Raw genomic sequence first — 14,504 nt, 5'->3', positions numbered from 1 at the left:
AAACAAAATAAATGTTTGTTTCATTTATTTATTTAAGGTAAACAGAAGGCACTTTGGAGTAATCTGGAAAAAAAAAACACAAGCAAAACATTTGACAGACACACAAATGCAACACCCATTACAAACTGGATTACTATTTACAAACAGGACAGATAAGATAAGAAAAGCATACAAAAAAAAGAAAAACCATTTATTCTCTGTCTGATATAAATGAAATTTGTGTATCACGACTGTCTGTTGTTACACAGAAGATTATATTCTGGTAGTGTCTTAATTAAGGTTTATAGTACAAATGAGCCATCAAAACAGTGTGAATGTTTAATCCTAGTGCTCTGTTTACTGCTTAGCAACCAATGTCCCGTTGAGCCAAACCTGCCTGATTTCATAGTAAATCGCAATTTTTATTTTATTTAACATAAATTGTTAAATCCTACTGATGGATGAATACGGCATAGCTCATCACAGGTACAAGCCATATCAATGATGTTCTGTGAAATATCTTTGAAAGAAAGAAAGAAAGAAACCTGTCTTTCCATTGGCCATTTCATGTCTAGTTTTAGTTTGGTTAGATTTGAATGTAGCGATATTCAACCTGTACAATCTGGTGAAGGAACCGAGGAACTCCTCTAAATACCACCCAAGAGCTACCGTGTGACCAAATGACAATTGCATTTTAATCCCCTCTTCCTACAGTACTGAGTATAAAAAATATGGTACTTTTTCATTCATCTTCGGTGATCGCTTTACCATGGTCAGAGTTATGAGGGATTCAGATTCCCCCTGGATAAGGTGAATGCCATCCTTCACAGTACACACACATGGCGTATTAGTATCTGCTGCACATAGGTGGCCTGTGTGTGTGTGAGATGGTGACCTGGGGAGTAAGGCCTACAAATGCTCATACCACATGACCAAAATGTTCTCCCTACCAGCAGGTCTTTTTTTTTTTAAAGAAATAAGTTATTATTTATTTTTCATTTTTACCTGAAGTTCATACAAAAGTGAAATTTCTGTTTCTGTTTTTTTCTTTGATGTCAACTCTAAAAATATGCTGTTTGTACTGTGAACTTAAGAGAATTGTGCCTGAAAAGTCCTGGAAAAGACTGTGATTTTGATTTGATGAGTGAGATTAAGAAGATATGGGAACCCTGAATATGCTTTATGCTTTACTATAAGAAAGCTACAATAAAGTTCACAATCAAAGTTCTAACTGCTTGCAATTAAAAAAAACAACAACAACTTTTTACTTTTACTTCAAATACTTAAGTACATTAAATATGAGAAAATTACTTTTGATACTTAAATACAGTATATATCAGATACTTTAAGACTTTTACTTGAGTAATATTCTAAAAGGTAACTTTCACTTCTACCAAAGTCTTTTTCTAGTACGATACTTGTACTTTTACTCAAGTATTGCTTTCTAGTACTTTATACAACACTGCCTAGGGGCAACTGGAAACTGAGGTAGGAAACTGGAAATCCTGGAGGAAACAGACACAAACACAGGGAGAAGCTGCAAAACTCTGCATGATAGTAACTCTTGTATTGTATTGCTAATGAGTTGAATCATGGCCTGGCTCACTCATCAGTGGGACACTGATTTGCTTAGTTTTAAACTGTACATCAGAGTTAAAACAAAACAATGTCTTATGCACTTCAATGATTTTTCCAACTCATTTACAGGAAATCAATTGACAGTGCTGTTGTCACTGTGTAACTCAGGACTAGCAGGTGGAGTCAAGTGCTCTAGCGTTAGAGGTATAGTGACCCATGGATCTTCCTTCTCCAACCCTATGCAATCCTGAGAAACCTCCGTTAACTTGTAGCCTGCGTCCCCTGTTAGCTCTCGCAGTGTTCCTGCTAAGATTCGTGCACCTGCTCTCAAAACACTGGCCCTTGTTCTTCGACTCTCAGCTCTTTTGTTTTCTTTTTGTCCTTTCTGAGCTCCATGAGTGATCTCAGTCAGAAATCCCAAGCTCTGAGAGGGCAGACTGAAAAGAGGAAGACCACGAAAAAGCTCAGGCATGGATCCCCTTTCATTTGGGGGCTCAGCTGGTTGTGTCTCAAACTGCACCAGGGCAAAGCGTTCACCGGCACGGCCCTGCAGGTAGTCGGCAAGAATGCAGCTGAGTGAGGCACCGAAAACATCAGAGTAGTTTTCTCGCCGCTCTGTCTTCTCTCCCCTGCTTCGAGACCAATCCTCTGCTCGTGCCCAAGCGGCATGGGTGAGCACGAGCACCACTTTGCCACCATGGCACTGCATGCGATGAAGACGTGAGTGCAACCAGGGGACGGGGCCGAGTGCATTCAACTCCTTGCGGCTCCACAACTCCAAAGAGACGCCGAATCCCAGCGAGGAGAGAGCTGAACCTAGATGACACACCAGCACTGCAACAGCACTGTCAGCATCCGGAGGGTACAGCAGCACCACCTGACCATTTCCTACTCTACCTGGAGAGAGAGAGACAGAGAGAGACAGAGAGACAGAGAGAGAGAGATGAAAGTTGGAACATGATTAGATTTCACATGGAGTAGAATATGAGGGAATAGGTGATGTGCTAATATTGACAGAATACTTACTGCTGGTGCTATCCATTTTTAGCCATTTGAATATCCAACCTGCTGATGATATGTATTTTAATGCTCAAACAAATACTCAATTCAAATGTGAATTTGCATTTATGAATTTGTATCTATGTGCTTACCTTTGAGTAATCCCTGGAGAACATAAGCTCCCAAAACTGCCAGACACATGACAAGCACAGATACCAACAGAAACAAACTCCAGTGTGTTCTGGAAGCTGGAAAGAGAGACAGAGACAGTGTATATAAGTCACCTTCAGTTGTTGCTATCTTTGTGCATCCAGTAGTCCTACAGTTCACATCATTCACATGTGCACAAAGTTATACTCTGTCGAAGTCAGAGTGATTTATTTGTATCTTATAAGAGGAATATATCTCTCTATTATGGTGTATCTGTGAAAGCAGCACATCAGAACATTATACACCAGAGTCTCATTTCTCTGCTGTTCTCTGCCCGGGACTCAGTGCATCAGTGAATGATCTCATCTGTATAATGTAGACGTGTATCTACATTATCTGCTGCATTCATAGAAACTTTCCTTCTCAGGACTTTTAAACAATATGCTAATACCAAATCTTTCAACGGTTAGTCTTTTACTCTTCCATAACCCTTTACATGAATGATTTATATTCTGTCAGGTGTCACCCAGAAATGACTGGGTTCCAGTTTGTCAGGATTCACTCAATATTTATTACTGATTTCTCTAAAGCTTCTTTCTGGAAATTCAATTTAGCTTCTGCCAGCTATAATAACAACACAGTTCACATATTATGTGACCTAAGACACTAGAACAATGATTAAAAACATTTTAATGTTTTTGATTTTTTTTCCTGGTAAAGCATGTTGGTGGAATGGCTAACAGCTGGGCTGGAGTGAGTATTATTATAGAGAGTAAATCACAGTCAACACCGTGAATCGGGAATTCAAATCGAGTTCACTCATAGAAAAGTGTGATTTGAATAGATATATGTCTACAGTGTTGTCTGAAATCAGTCCAGTGTCTCCTATACTGCTACAGAGAAAGTCTATACCATATAATAAATAGTGAAGGAGTAAGTAAGGAGTTGAATTTAGATGCCTCAGACTATGCATGCTTAACTTGCATAAGTTAAAGAAAAATTATAAGCATGTCACAAAAGAAATGCTATAGAACTGATGTGAAAAGAGGGCTGAGATGGAACTGTATGTGTAAGAATTACACAATGTTCAAAATGAAAACAAAAAATTCAATAAATAAACAGTGGGTACTTACTTTCAAAAGGGCAGACAGGGTCAAAATGGCCTTCAATTCCCATAATCTTTATCTAGAGAAAGTGAGTAAATGCTTTTGTAGCAGTATGAAAGCATGCCTGAAGAACATTTATGCATCGCATACATGCAAACATGCACATCATGTACCTGTACACAGAGTGAAGGGTGACTTTCCACTTGCGCAAACTGGCCTTGTAATTGCTTTTAACGGAAATAAAGAAAGAATAAGGTCAATAAATTATTCTTATTTATTTTATATAATGGACATTATATAAAGTCAATAAATTATTCTTATTTATTTTATATAATGGACATTATCAGGCCGGCCATCACATCAGGGGATTTGCACATGACTGGGCAAAATGAGTATATGCTAAAATACAGGTATGTCATTTAAAAATGAAAAGTTTCTAAATATTTCAGACACAACTTCATCTAAGAAAATTTCTCTTTCATATAACAAAGAAATTTTAATATTAAATTAGATATATCCTACCCAGTGCTGCGTATTATTACAAAAGATCCATTTTGGAGGCTGATGCCTGTGAATATGATGCCTGCTGTTCCTCAGATCATCTGTTACATGGCAGTCTTTGTTGGAACCTGAGGTTTTCTTGCAGAGATGAATGTCAGCCTCCAGTCTGCAGGGGGCAGTGATGTTCCAAACAAGTGCAGTGTTGTTACTAACTGGTCCACTATCGTAAGTCAAAGACTCCATCACAGACACAGATACATTAGAGACAGAGAGAACTGAGAGAAGAAAAAACAAGAAAGAGAAACATTATTTTTTTCCGCTTCAGCTTGACTTTTAATTGTAGTTTTTTTTTTTGTTCAGTCATAATTGCTTTTAATAGTCTTACAGCATTGGAATTGTCTACCACACCTGTCTTGTTAAGAAATGGGCAAAATGTCTTTCGAGGTCCATGCATCCACCAAATCTGGCGAGAAAATACAAAATAGTCCATTAAATTCATTTTTAACAACTGAAACTGAGTCATCTATCCCTTATTCTTCATTCTCTAGATCATATTTTGTACCAAACACTGAGTACTGAGTTAAAGATTTACTAAGTGAATAGTAAATAGTAATTTAAAATGCATTCACTTATTGACCCTTAAGTGTAAATCAGTCAGGAATCAATTACTGTTTATCATACAATACGTCTTCATAGAGTACCGTGCAGAGGTTTTAAGCATCCTAAATGTTTAAATAAATGCAGTCTGAGATATTCATTTGAAATCTTCTTTAAGATTTAAAGCACTTTTATTTAAAGCATCAGTGAGGCTGTCTGGTTCATCAGAATAAAGCAAGCTACGCAAACGGTCTCCAATATACACGTGTGCAGAATTTCTTTACACTGATTTGTAACAGAAACTACACTGTGACCAAAAAACTGCCAGTTACAAGTAAAATATTGGCAAAGGTAAGTTAATGAAATGGTTTACATACCATTCAATACATAGTTTATTACAGAACCTTTGCTCGTATTTAAACTATTTTATCTAATAGCACAAATTTGAATGTGAAACCTAAAGTCTGCGTAAATAAAAGATTGTACCATTTCAACAGACAATATTTCACTCCCTCCAGCATTTAAGATTAGAAAGAACCAAGTAGCATTTAATAATAATAAGCGTTCAACCCTCCCCAACTACCATTAGAGAAACCATTAGAGAAGAACATGTACTTTACAGTATTTTTTTATTTGACAGTACTAGGAAATCAAATCAAATCTAATCTAACACACTGCATCTGTGGAAAGTGTTGAGTCAATATATGAATAAATACTTGTGTATTCCTTAATTTAAGTGTCAAATTTTGTATTGAAATATTTAACTGATTTTTTTAGGAATAAGAAGGTAAATAAGTAAACAAGTAAGTAAGTAAGTAAGTAAGTAAGTAAGTAAGTGTAAGTAAATAAATAAATAAATGTTAATACCTGAAAGCAGAGACAGGGGGCGACAGAGCTCATTGGAATCATCAGTGGATTCTCCTTCTTGTATTCAAAGAAAAGAGTAAAGATAGTATGAGTATGGTGGTATATATAAATATATAATAGTATAATATAATAATATAATAGTTTCTACACACCCAATCTAGACTTGAACATGTTCCATCTTTCTCCATCCTCTGGCAAGCCTTCAGGTCACGAACTTCATCATTGGCTAGATCTCCCACACGTAGTTCTGCCATTCCTGTTTTGTGGTTGATTTCTGGATACAGAATGGGTACTGGGAAACAAAGTAGTGATAGCAATACTTCAGAAACATACAAATCCATTGCACATAAATAAAAACTTTAAAACAAAAAAAAAAATCTGAAAGCTGAAGTTTTGACCTTAACTCACCTTTACACTGTGCAATGGCCAAACCTTGTGAACAAACTGAAACAGAAAAATATATACTGTGTCCAAAGGTATCGTCAAGTTGATGATTAAACTTACTATTAAAACTGATGACGGTGAGTGAGTGTGTGTGTGTGTGGGGGGGGGGGGGGGGGGGGTTTAAATAAAAATGAAATCACCTTTGTCTATTGCAGGCACATTGATGTGTTTTGTGAAGCTGACTTTTGAAGAGAAGACTGTGACTGAACTGCCAAAATCAGCTTTCCTCAGCATTACTATCAATGACATCCACATCTGCAGTGCAATTATATACACAAACACACTTTTATGATGCACTTTTTTAAGGCTCCTTTCCTCCTAATTATTCATAATAATAATAATAATAATAATAATAATAATAATAATAATAATATCCACTACTATAATCACAGTGGCGCAACCATTAGGGACAGATGGAGCAGACCCACCATATATAACAGCCATTCAACGAAGGTTCTCATAATGTCCTCATTCACCACTTATATTTTTATATTAAAATTCTTTTGAAATACTAATTCGCTCTTTTGAATAACCAACAATGATTAAAAGCATGTTGCTAATTGACAGCCAGCATTCTAGTGACTTGCTCATCTCAAATAATGAACTCAGATAACTGGAGTTATTATTGCATGGAGCGGTCAAAACTAGGAACCACAGCATGTGTTAATACAGACCAATTAAGGCAATAATCACACTGCCTCATGGTCATTTTTGGTGGAGTAAGAGCAGCACACAGGACAGTTGATGACAGGGATACCAGGGTAATGTTGTTGTTTTATTTATTCCAAATTGGTATAAATTCAGAATACGCTACGGCTACAAAGATCTTGCTTTACAGAAAATAATCCCAAATAATTCTACTACATTTGTGCAGTGCAATGTGTATGAGATGCACGTATGTGTCTATGATGCATCTAACCATTAAAGACAGGGGTGGAAAAGGGTAACACAGCTTAACACAAAGTTACCTGTGCTGCCTGGTCATCTAAGGAGGCCAGTGTGAAAGTGAGCTCTTTTGAACCTGAGAAGTCTGGGCCCTGGTAACACACTTGAACAGACATTGATGTGGAAAAAGGTAAATCCAGGCCACTTCCAAGCTCCTTTGCCCTGTTTTCACTGTCATTATAGCCATCTTCTCCAGACAGAGCTCCTTCCTCATGGGCTCCTGAAGTAAAACAGAACAAACCTATAAACTTAAAAAATAGCATTTTTATATTCTTCTACACACAAATCTACAAAAATAAAATAGCTCGAACTGAGCCATTGAGTACACGGAAATGCAAAACCTGCATTTTTTAAATATCTCAGTGTCAAGGTACCTGCAGCTGTAATGTTAATCCCAATTCTTAAGCATGGATGGATTAAGCCTTGAAGACTGATGCACAAGAGCGCATCAGCAGAAAGACCACTCACAAAAACTCTGTCATCAGGATAAAGACATAGATCACCTAGTAAAAAAGAAAACAGGGAACGTGACACGGCAAAAATGACAGAGCGTTCATTTTCATTTTCTGGTAAAATAAATCTATATAAATAAACTACCAAGAACTAGACATGGTCTGCTTTAAAACAGCACCAGTAACTGGTTTACTAGAAATATTTATGTTCAGACAGTTAATTTACATTTATCAGTCAAGTTCCTGTTTAGTAAAGTGAAGTTAAAATTTCATGCTAAATGGCTGTAAATTCCCCTTGAAGCTTTACACTGTGATGTATATATGGCTTAATTGTTATATATACGATGGGCATCATTCATCAAGTTTTATATTCATGACTCTGGTCATAGAATGAGCATGTTCATTTATCAGCGCAAGCAAAACCCATGATCCGATCAGAGTATGTGGAAAGTTAAACTTCAAATTTGAACAACCTGCACTAGGCTGAAGACCTGAATATGGAGCCTTCAGCTAATAAACCACATGAACGAGTTTTATTTTTGTATGAAAAAAAAATGCCAGGGGGATTTCATTCATTTTAATGTTTTGCAGTGATTCTTTTGCTGTTTAAATTTCAGTTTCTGTATGTGATTTCGACTCATTCCTTCCAGCTTCTTTTCAGTCACCGATGAAAGACAATGACAATGACGAAAGAGCTTTTGCAAAGCTTGGCACTGTATGGCATCTTTCCAACACCCGAGAGCAGCATGTTTCATGATGGAAACTTGGCTCACCTATATTTATTATTTATACCTTAATTACATCTGACGTCGGTTAACTCTTGAGCTGTTTGAGTTTCAAAAATAAAAACAAAAAAACTAAAAATGCAGATAACTATTTGCAAGTAACATTGAAAAACTGTTCATTTTTCCATTTGAATTTGACAGCAGGAAATAGCATAAAGAGTATTATAAACACAAACACAACTGTCTCTATACATTACTCTACAGCTATACATATATTATAAATTTAGTAAAAAACAAGGATGGAAAAAGATAAGCTTCATGGACCCCTACCTCTGCTGAAACTGTGTTAACACTGATATTATTTAACCTTATAAATTATTCAAGCAACCTTTGCCGTTTTAGAAACACTTTTATTTGCAAAAACGTAAGGCACGAGCACTTCATAGTAATGGTAGGTAATTTCTACTCGACCATGATGAATAAGGGCTGCTATGATTAAAATATACTGTATGAATTCTTACCTGGCTTTATGTTACAATCAATAAGACCCTGTCAAGAAGCACAAGAGATGGGAATTACAGATCAGAATGTCACAAATACATTCATTCAAATTAATTTTTGTATACATACATACATATATGCAGAAATGCTTTTTTAGTGGTGGATTGGCATAATTTGGACAACACAACTCAACCTAGGCAATATTTACAATGACAAATTTAAAAGAGACAAACAAAATAACAGGCATATCAGGAATGCCAAAACCAGATATCAGGAAAAGTTCCCTGAATAGACTGAAATAGGATGTGAGAAACAGGTGAGAAAGTACCTTATGGAGCAGGAACACTGGGGTGGATGTAAATATAATACATAATAAATACAGCATAAAGACTTGTTTATTTATTTGTCCCTGTGTATTCATTCATTTGTGTACAGAACACCTATGCAGATCATACACACACACCTGACATGAAAGCTGATCTAATATTGTTTTTTCCTGTTTTGGCGATCGGCCTATAGTTTTCACGTTCAAATCTAGAAAATTCCACAGCCATCCGTGGCTGGGAGCTAATTGAGTAAGCAAGCCTGTGTTCTTTCCCCTGTCAATCACAGCAATACTAGTTAATATTTGTGTGCATCTGTGAGTTTGTGCATCCAGAAGAAGCCAGACAGTACTTTCCTCTGTGTGTGTTATGTTGCCCTGTGATGTATGAACAGCAGTTCAAAATGACACATGTCCCTCACATATCTCACAGAGCGAAGAGCTGGTTCTAAGAGTCTCCCTTAAAGGTGACCAAATAAAGATAACATCCTGTAAGAATTATACAACATCCTGTTACTAATACCTTAACTACAAATGCTATAGAGGCCTCTGGACATTACTGAAAATGAGGCCATGGCTTACATTGTGACAGTGTTAAATCCTATAAAGTGGAGCTTGACATATGGCTTGCAGTTGTGGCCCCGAACATTTGTTTTACATTGATATATACCCGACAATATGTTAGCCACATTTGATAGATCAGTAGGATACAGAATGTGCTAAACCACTAAACATTAAACTTGTCTTTATATATGATGATCCTCACTATAAACAAACTTATACCACACATGCTTCATTAAAGATTTTCCAACTAATTTCCAGCTAATATGTACACAACTCGATGAGTAAGAAAGTAAGCATGACACACTGACAACACACCCAAGAGGACTTAGCTACCTATTCTAGCATGCTAGAGAGCGCTACAGCTTCTGCCATGATTTACCTACTGGTTCTCTTTAATGAACGTTCCTTAACAACAGGCTATATATCGTTTTAAATATCACAACAATTCAAGTGTAAGATCTAACTTTAAATAACAAATATATCTTATCTCTATCTCAACTGTTAGCAATAAAAACACTGTGTATGTAAATAGGCAGGCAACATATCTCACTAGCTTGGACAAAGGTGTGTGTGCAAAGGTACAAGTGTAAATAACTCATGTTCATGTGACAGAGATTAGAGTCACCATTTTGTTTCATATGTATTTTGTTTACCTCGGGCCACAATGACTGTACATCATTTATGTACCAGAAATACTTTTAAAAATCAGTCATATGTTTGTGCTGAATAAATTCACTGTTTTACATTTAGTAAGTAATTGAGTTGTCTGTTTGACTCAGACCAGATAAAACAATTAGGAAAACAGATAAGAACATGGCTGCTCCATTTCCAGCAAAAAAAAAAATAACGACAGAATGCTCTAAGACAGTAGATGTCAATCCATCCTGCAATAATTTAACAATAGGAGGATGTAGATACATCACGTCGACCCCAGCATCTTCTCACACAAGAGAAAGCTCATAAGTTACTGCGGAGAATCACAAACTAAACTGCCGCTGTTCTGTCCACACGCCTCTTCTATCAGACGGTAATCCATCACCTTCACCATAGATACGACACACAGGAGCCTTAGCATTGGGTGTCATGGCTGGCTTGGCTCATAAATAACCAAAAGGGATGACTTCATCTTGTGTATCCTTATTCAAGAGTGCAGCATTGTGTACCTGTCTGCTATAAGACGTCACCTAATGAGAAATGTCCGAGTTTAAATCAGCTACCCGAGTTATATGTAAGTGTTATACTGCACTTCTGCAGCTAATGCCAGGTGACGGGTTCAGACAATTAAGCATAACATAAAGTCTGTATTAAATGATCTTCTTCAGTAGTAAATAGAATCTTGCTCCCCACAGGAAGCTAGAGTTTTAAAACCAGATCTATTCAATGCTGTAAACAATTTCTACATGTTATAAGATGTGAGGCTGTTTGTTCTTCTGTTTTAATAGAGTACAAATACCCTATTTATACACAGTGTGTGCATGTTTTGGTCTGCTTATGTAAAGTGGGAAAAACACTACATTATGTCATGTACATGAAAATTATTTGTTATTATTTCCTAGATGCTTTGCATGTGATTAGATTTACACACGCACATGCACAAGCACAAAAACAAAGATGGTTCAACAAAAAAGGAGGTCAAATCTTTGGGTTAAAAAGGAGACACTTGTTTAGGACGAGCCGTTTCTTTTTTTATCATAGACAGAGATCTGAATGTCAGGTCTTTGATCCAAACAAACACGGCATGTCTTTCCTTCTAAATCTAAAACAAAAGTTCAAAACATAGAATCAAATCTAAAAGGTTTTAATGTGTGGTGAGTTCCAAGAGTCTACAGAATGACAATAACTATAAAACAGAATTGAACAGCTACTGAGTGGAAACCCTTTGTGTTAAAGTACAAATAAATACATTTTAAAATCCCATTGTGCTTTTACACACCATGAATTTAGAGTTCTATGTCAAATTTCAGTACAGATACACAGAAGCCCAAACACCATTACAATCCTCTGTCATCTATACTTTTTTGTTTTAAAGTCAACATCTCTATATTAGTACATATTATCTTTGTGTTATCTTAGTATGCTGGAAATGTGCAACATTTTGGTCCTTTCAACATATCAGGACATTGATTACATTAAGTGACTGCAAGGCTACACTTTAAATGCATTTGACCTCATTTTTCAAATCCACCTTACTGTAAGTATAGCTTTTGTTGTTGTTGTTGCTATTATTATTATCACTATATTTGTTATTTAAATAATTTACTTATTATATTTATAACTGAATCTTGACTAATTCAGTTTACTATATGAATAATAAATGATAACTACATTTATAAACATTATTAATAACCACTAAATATAGTTTAGCAAAATCAGACTAGATTACATTAGAATAAAGAAATATTTTCACAGTTATATTTCTTTGAAATTCTGAGATGTAAATACTATTCCAAATCGCAATGTAATATATTTATGAATGACTTTTTACCAAATTCAATTTAATGTCAAATTTCTAGAAACAATGATAAAAAACAAACAAACAAAAAAAAACACTATACCTGGCTGCAGGTGAGCGCATCGTCCTTGGAGAAGTCGAAGAGCTCGAGGCTTTGTGTGTAAATGAGTGTGCTCCAGAAGACCAGCATCAGACGCAGTGTGAACAGCATCGTGACGAGTCGCCGGTGATAACAGAGCTGTAGCTGAGACAGTGTGTTAAGCAGCGGAACACAAGCTACATGTCTACATGTTTTCTTCTTCACCTCCCCGATGAGAGCGACGTCATGACACGCATACAAGTGGACAGGACATGTCACATGACATTTCAGTTGATACCTGAAACTGACTCAAAGAGAGAGACAGACAGATAGATGGGGGGGGTGAATTGAGTGAAGAAGTTGGGAAAACTGTAAAAGGAAAAAACTGTCCAACACGGGATGCCTCAAAAGTCCTAATGATGTCCCTGGATGTAGCCTTCACCACACTGCTGAATTATCATAGAAAAGGTTTATTTCAGGTCAATATTATTATTATTATTAATATTATTATTATTATTGGTGGTAGTAGTAGTATTAGTAGTAGTAGTATGTTATGCTATAATGACTTACCCACTAATACTCACTTACCCACTAACTAATTCATTGCTTTCACATGCATTTTTTCCTTTTGAGTTATTCAGGAATGACATAATTTGCCATACAGCTACAGAAATCATAAATTCTCTCTCTCTCTCTCTCTCTCCCCTCTACCTCTCTCTCTCTCTCTCTCTCAATCTCTCTCTCCCCTCTACCTCTCTCCCCTCTCTCTCTCCCTTCCTCTCTCTCCCCTCTCTCTCTCCCCTTTCCCCACTCTCTCTCTCCCTTCCTCTCTCTCCCCTCTCCCCACTCTCTCTCTCCCTTCCTCTCTCTCCCCTCTCTCTCCCCTTTCCCCCCCCTCTCTCTCCCTTCCTCTCTCTCCCCTTTCCCCACTCTCTCTCTCCCTTCCTCTCTCTCCCCTCTCTCTCCCTTCCTCTCTCTCCCCTCTCTCTCCTTTCCCCACTCTCTCTCCCTTCCTCTCTCTCCCCTCTCTCTCTCTCCTTTCCCCACTCTCTCACTCCCTTCCTCTCTCTCCCCTCTCTCTCCCCTTTCCCCCCTCTCTCTCTCCTCTCCTCTCTCTCTCAGTAGTAAACGGTACACATTGACAGAGCTGCTGTTTTTGCTGTTGTTAAATCATTCAGGTTCTTCTAGTTCGTTATTTCACAACTTCCATGTCACGAAACAAGCTTAAATACAAACGGAAAATTACCCATTATAAAGATGCTAAACTACATGACGTTAATACGTTGTAATAAAGCTAAACTTACATAAAGTACCGTAAAGTAAAGTAAAGCTCTTACTGTGGTGTCGCTGGTGTCTGACAGCTTCAGTGCTCCTGAAATGTCAAAGGAAGGCTAGAAAAATAAACTATAAAGGTATGTGTATAAACATTTTGGCTCAGAATTAAATATATAGCGCCTTCGATATAAAAAAAATGCTAGAAGTCTGCTGTCTAAAACATTTAGAATAAGGTATAAGTTACAAAGCCGTTTGCCTTCATGGACTCTGACTCCCACCTACCTATGAGTGGTGACGAGCACGCGCAGGGGGCGGGGCCAAGGTCAGGTGTGTTAACTAATGGCGACAAACTTGTGACCCACTAAACCTGTGAGGCGACACCATTCTTACACAGAGAGTCACTTTGAACACATGTACACCAATCATGTACAAACACAAGTAATAAGCACAATAGGTTAACTAGATACATGGAGACATCCATGACAAGAGTAGGAGAAAATGTATTTAATGGCATCGGTGAGATTGGGCATTGAGAATAAAGGCACTGACATGCAGACATGTGTCATATGTCCACCTTCACATAGCCAGCTGGTCGGTCTACATGATTTAAAATGGATTTATGTAGTTATATATCATCATAAATATAGTTGGGGGGGTGAGAGGGAGGGAGAGGGAGGGAGGGAGGGGGAGAGGGAGGGAGAGGGGGGAGAGAAAGATGGAGGGAGAGGGAAAGATGGAGGGAGAGGGAAAGGGGGAGAGGCAGAGAGAGAAGGGGAGAGAGAGGGAGAGTGGGAAAGAGGGTTGGAGAGAGAGGCAGATAGAGAGAGAGAGAGAGAGAGAGAGAGAGAGAGAGAGAGAGAGAGAGCGGGAGGGGGAAGGGGAGGCAGAGGGGGGGAGAGGAGGGGAGAGGGAGAGAGAGAGGTGAGAGAGAGAGAGAGAGAGAGAGAGAGAGAGAGAGAGAGAGAGAG

The 14,504-nt window shown here is 37.5% G+C and overlaps 1 protein-coding gene across 4 annotated transcripts; it reads right to left on the bottom strand.

Annotated features, from left to right (window-relative positions):
* Nucleotides 1–14: 14 nt before the first annotated feature.
* Nucleotides 15–13,813, bottom strand: wu:fl23c11 (interleukin-17 receptor C). 4 transcript variants are annotated; one of them, XM_060881144.1, is made up of 16 exons: nt 13,599–13,813; nt 12,286–12,569; nt 8,865–8,892; nt 7,541–7,669; nt 7,190–7,386; nt 6,362–6,476; nt 6,186–6,221; nt 5,930–6,069; nt 5,778–5,834; nt 4,722–4,776; nt 4,335–4,588; nt 3,986–4,039; nt 3,840–3,891; nt 2,709–2,804; nt 2,584–2,625; nt 15–2,454 (listed from the first exon to the last, which is right to left on the bottom strand). In XM_060881144.1, the coding sequence occupies exons 2-16, from the start codon at nt 12,391–12,393 to the stop codon at nt 1,691–1,693; spliced, it is 2,127 nt and encodes a 708-aa protein (XP_060737127.1). In that variant the 5' UTR covers nt 12,394–12,569; nt 13,599–13,813; the 3' UTR covers nt 15–1,690. The 4 variants fall into 4 exon arrangements, with proteins under 4 accessions (XP_060737127.1, XP_060737126.1, XP_060737128.1 ...); XM_060881143.1 differs by having other exon boundaries at nt 12,286–12,565; XM_060881145.1 differs by having other exon boundaries at nt 2,584–2,622; nt 12,286–12,565.
* Between the last annotated feature and the right edge of the window lie 691 nt (nt 13,814–14,504).

The sequence above is a fragment of the Tachysurus vachellii genome, chromosome 11 (genome assembly GCF_030014155.1).
Source record: "Tachysurus vachellii isolate PV-2020 chromosome 11, HZAU_Pvac_v1, whole genome shotgun sequence".
In the NCBI taxonomy this organism is placed as follows: domain Eukaryota; kingdom Metazoa; phylum Chordata; class Actinopteri; order Siluriformes; family Bagridae; genus Tachysurus; species Tachysurus vachellii.
The sequence above is the reverse complement of the archived record's forward strand: the minus strand, read 5'-3'. Positions and strand labels throughout refer to the sequence as shown.

Coding starts and splice junctions, on each gene's coding strand:
- wu:fl23c11 (XM_060881144.1), bottom strand. CDS start 12,393: ATGCTGTTCACACTGCGTCTGATGCTGGTCTTCTGGAGCACACTCATT. Junction 4,777..5,777: donor CCCCCTGTCTCTGCTTTCAG/GTATTAACATTT, acceptor TTTTCTCGCCAG/ATTTGGTGGATGCATGGACC. Junction 4,040..4,334: donor GTAATAATACGCAGCACTGG/GTAGGATATATC, acceptor TTCCGTTAAAAG/CAATTACAAGGCCAGTTTGC.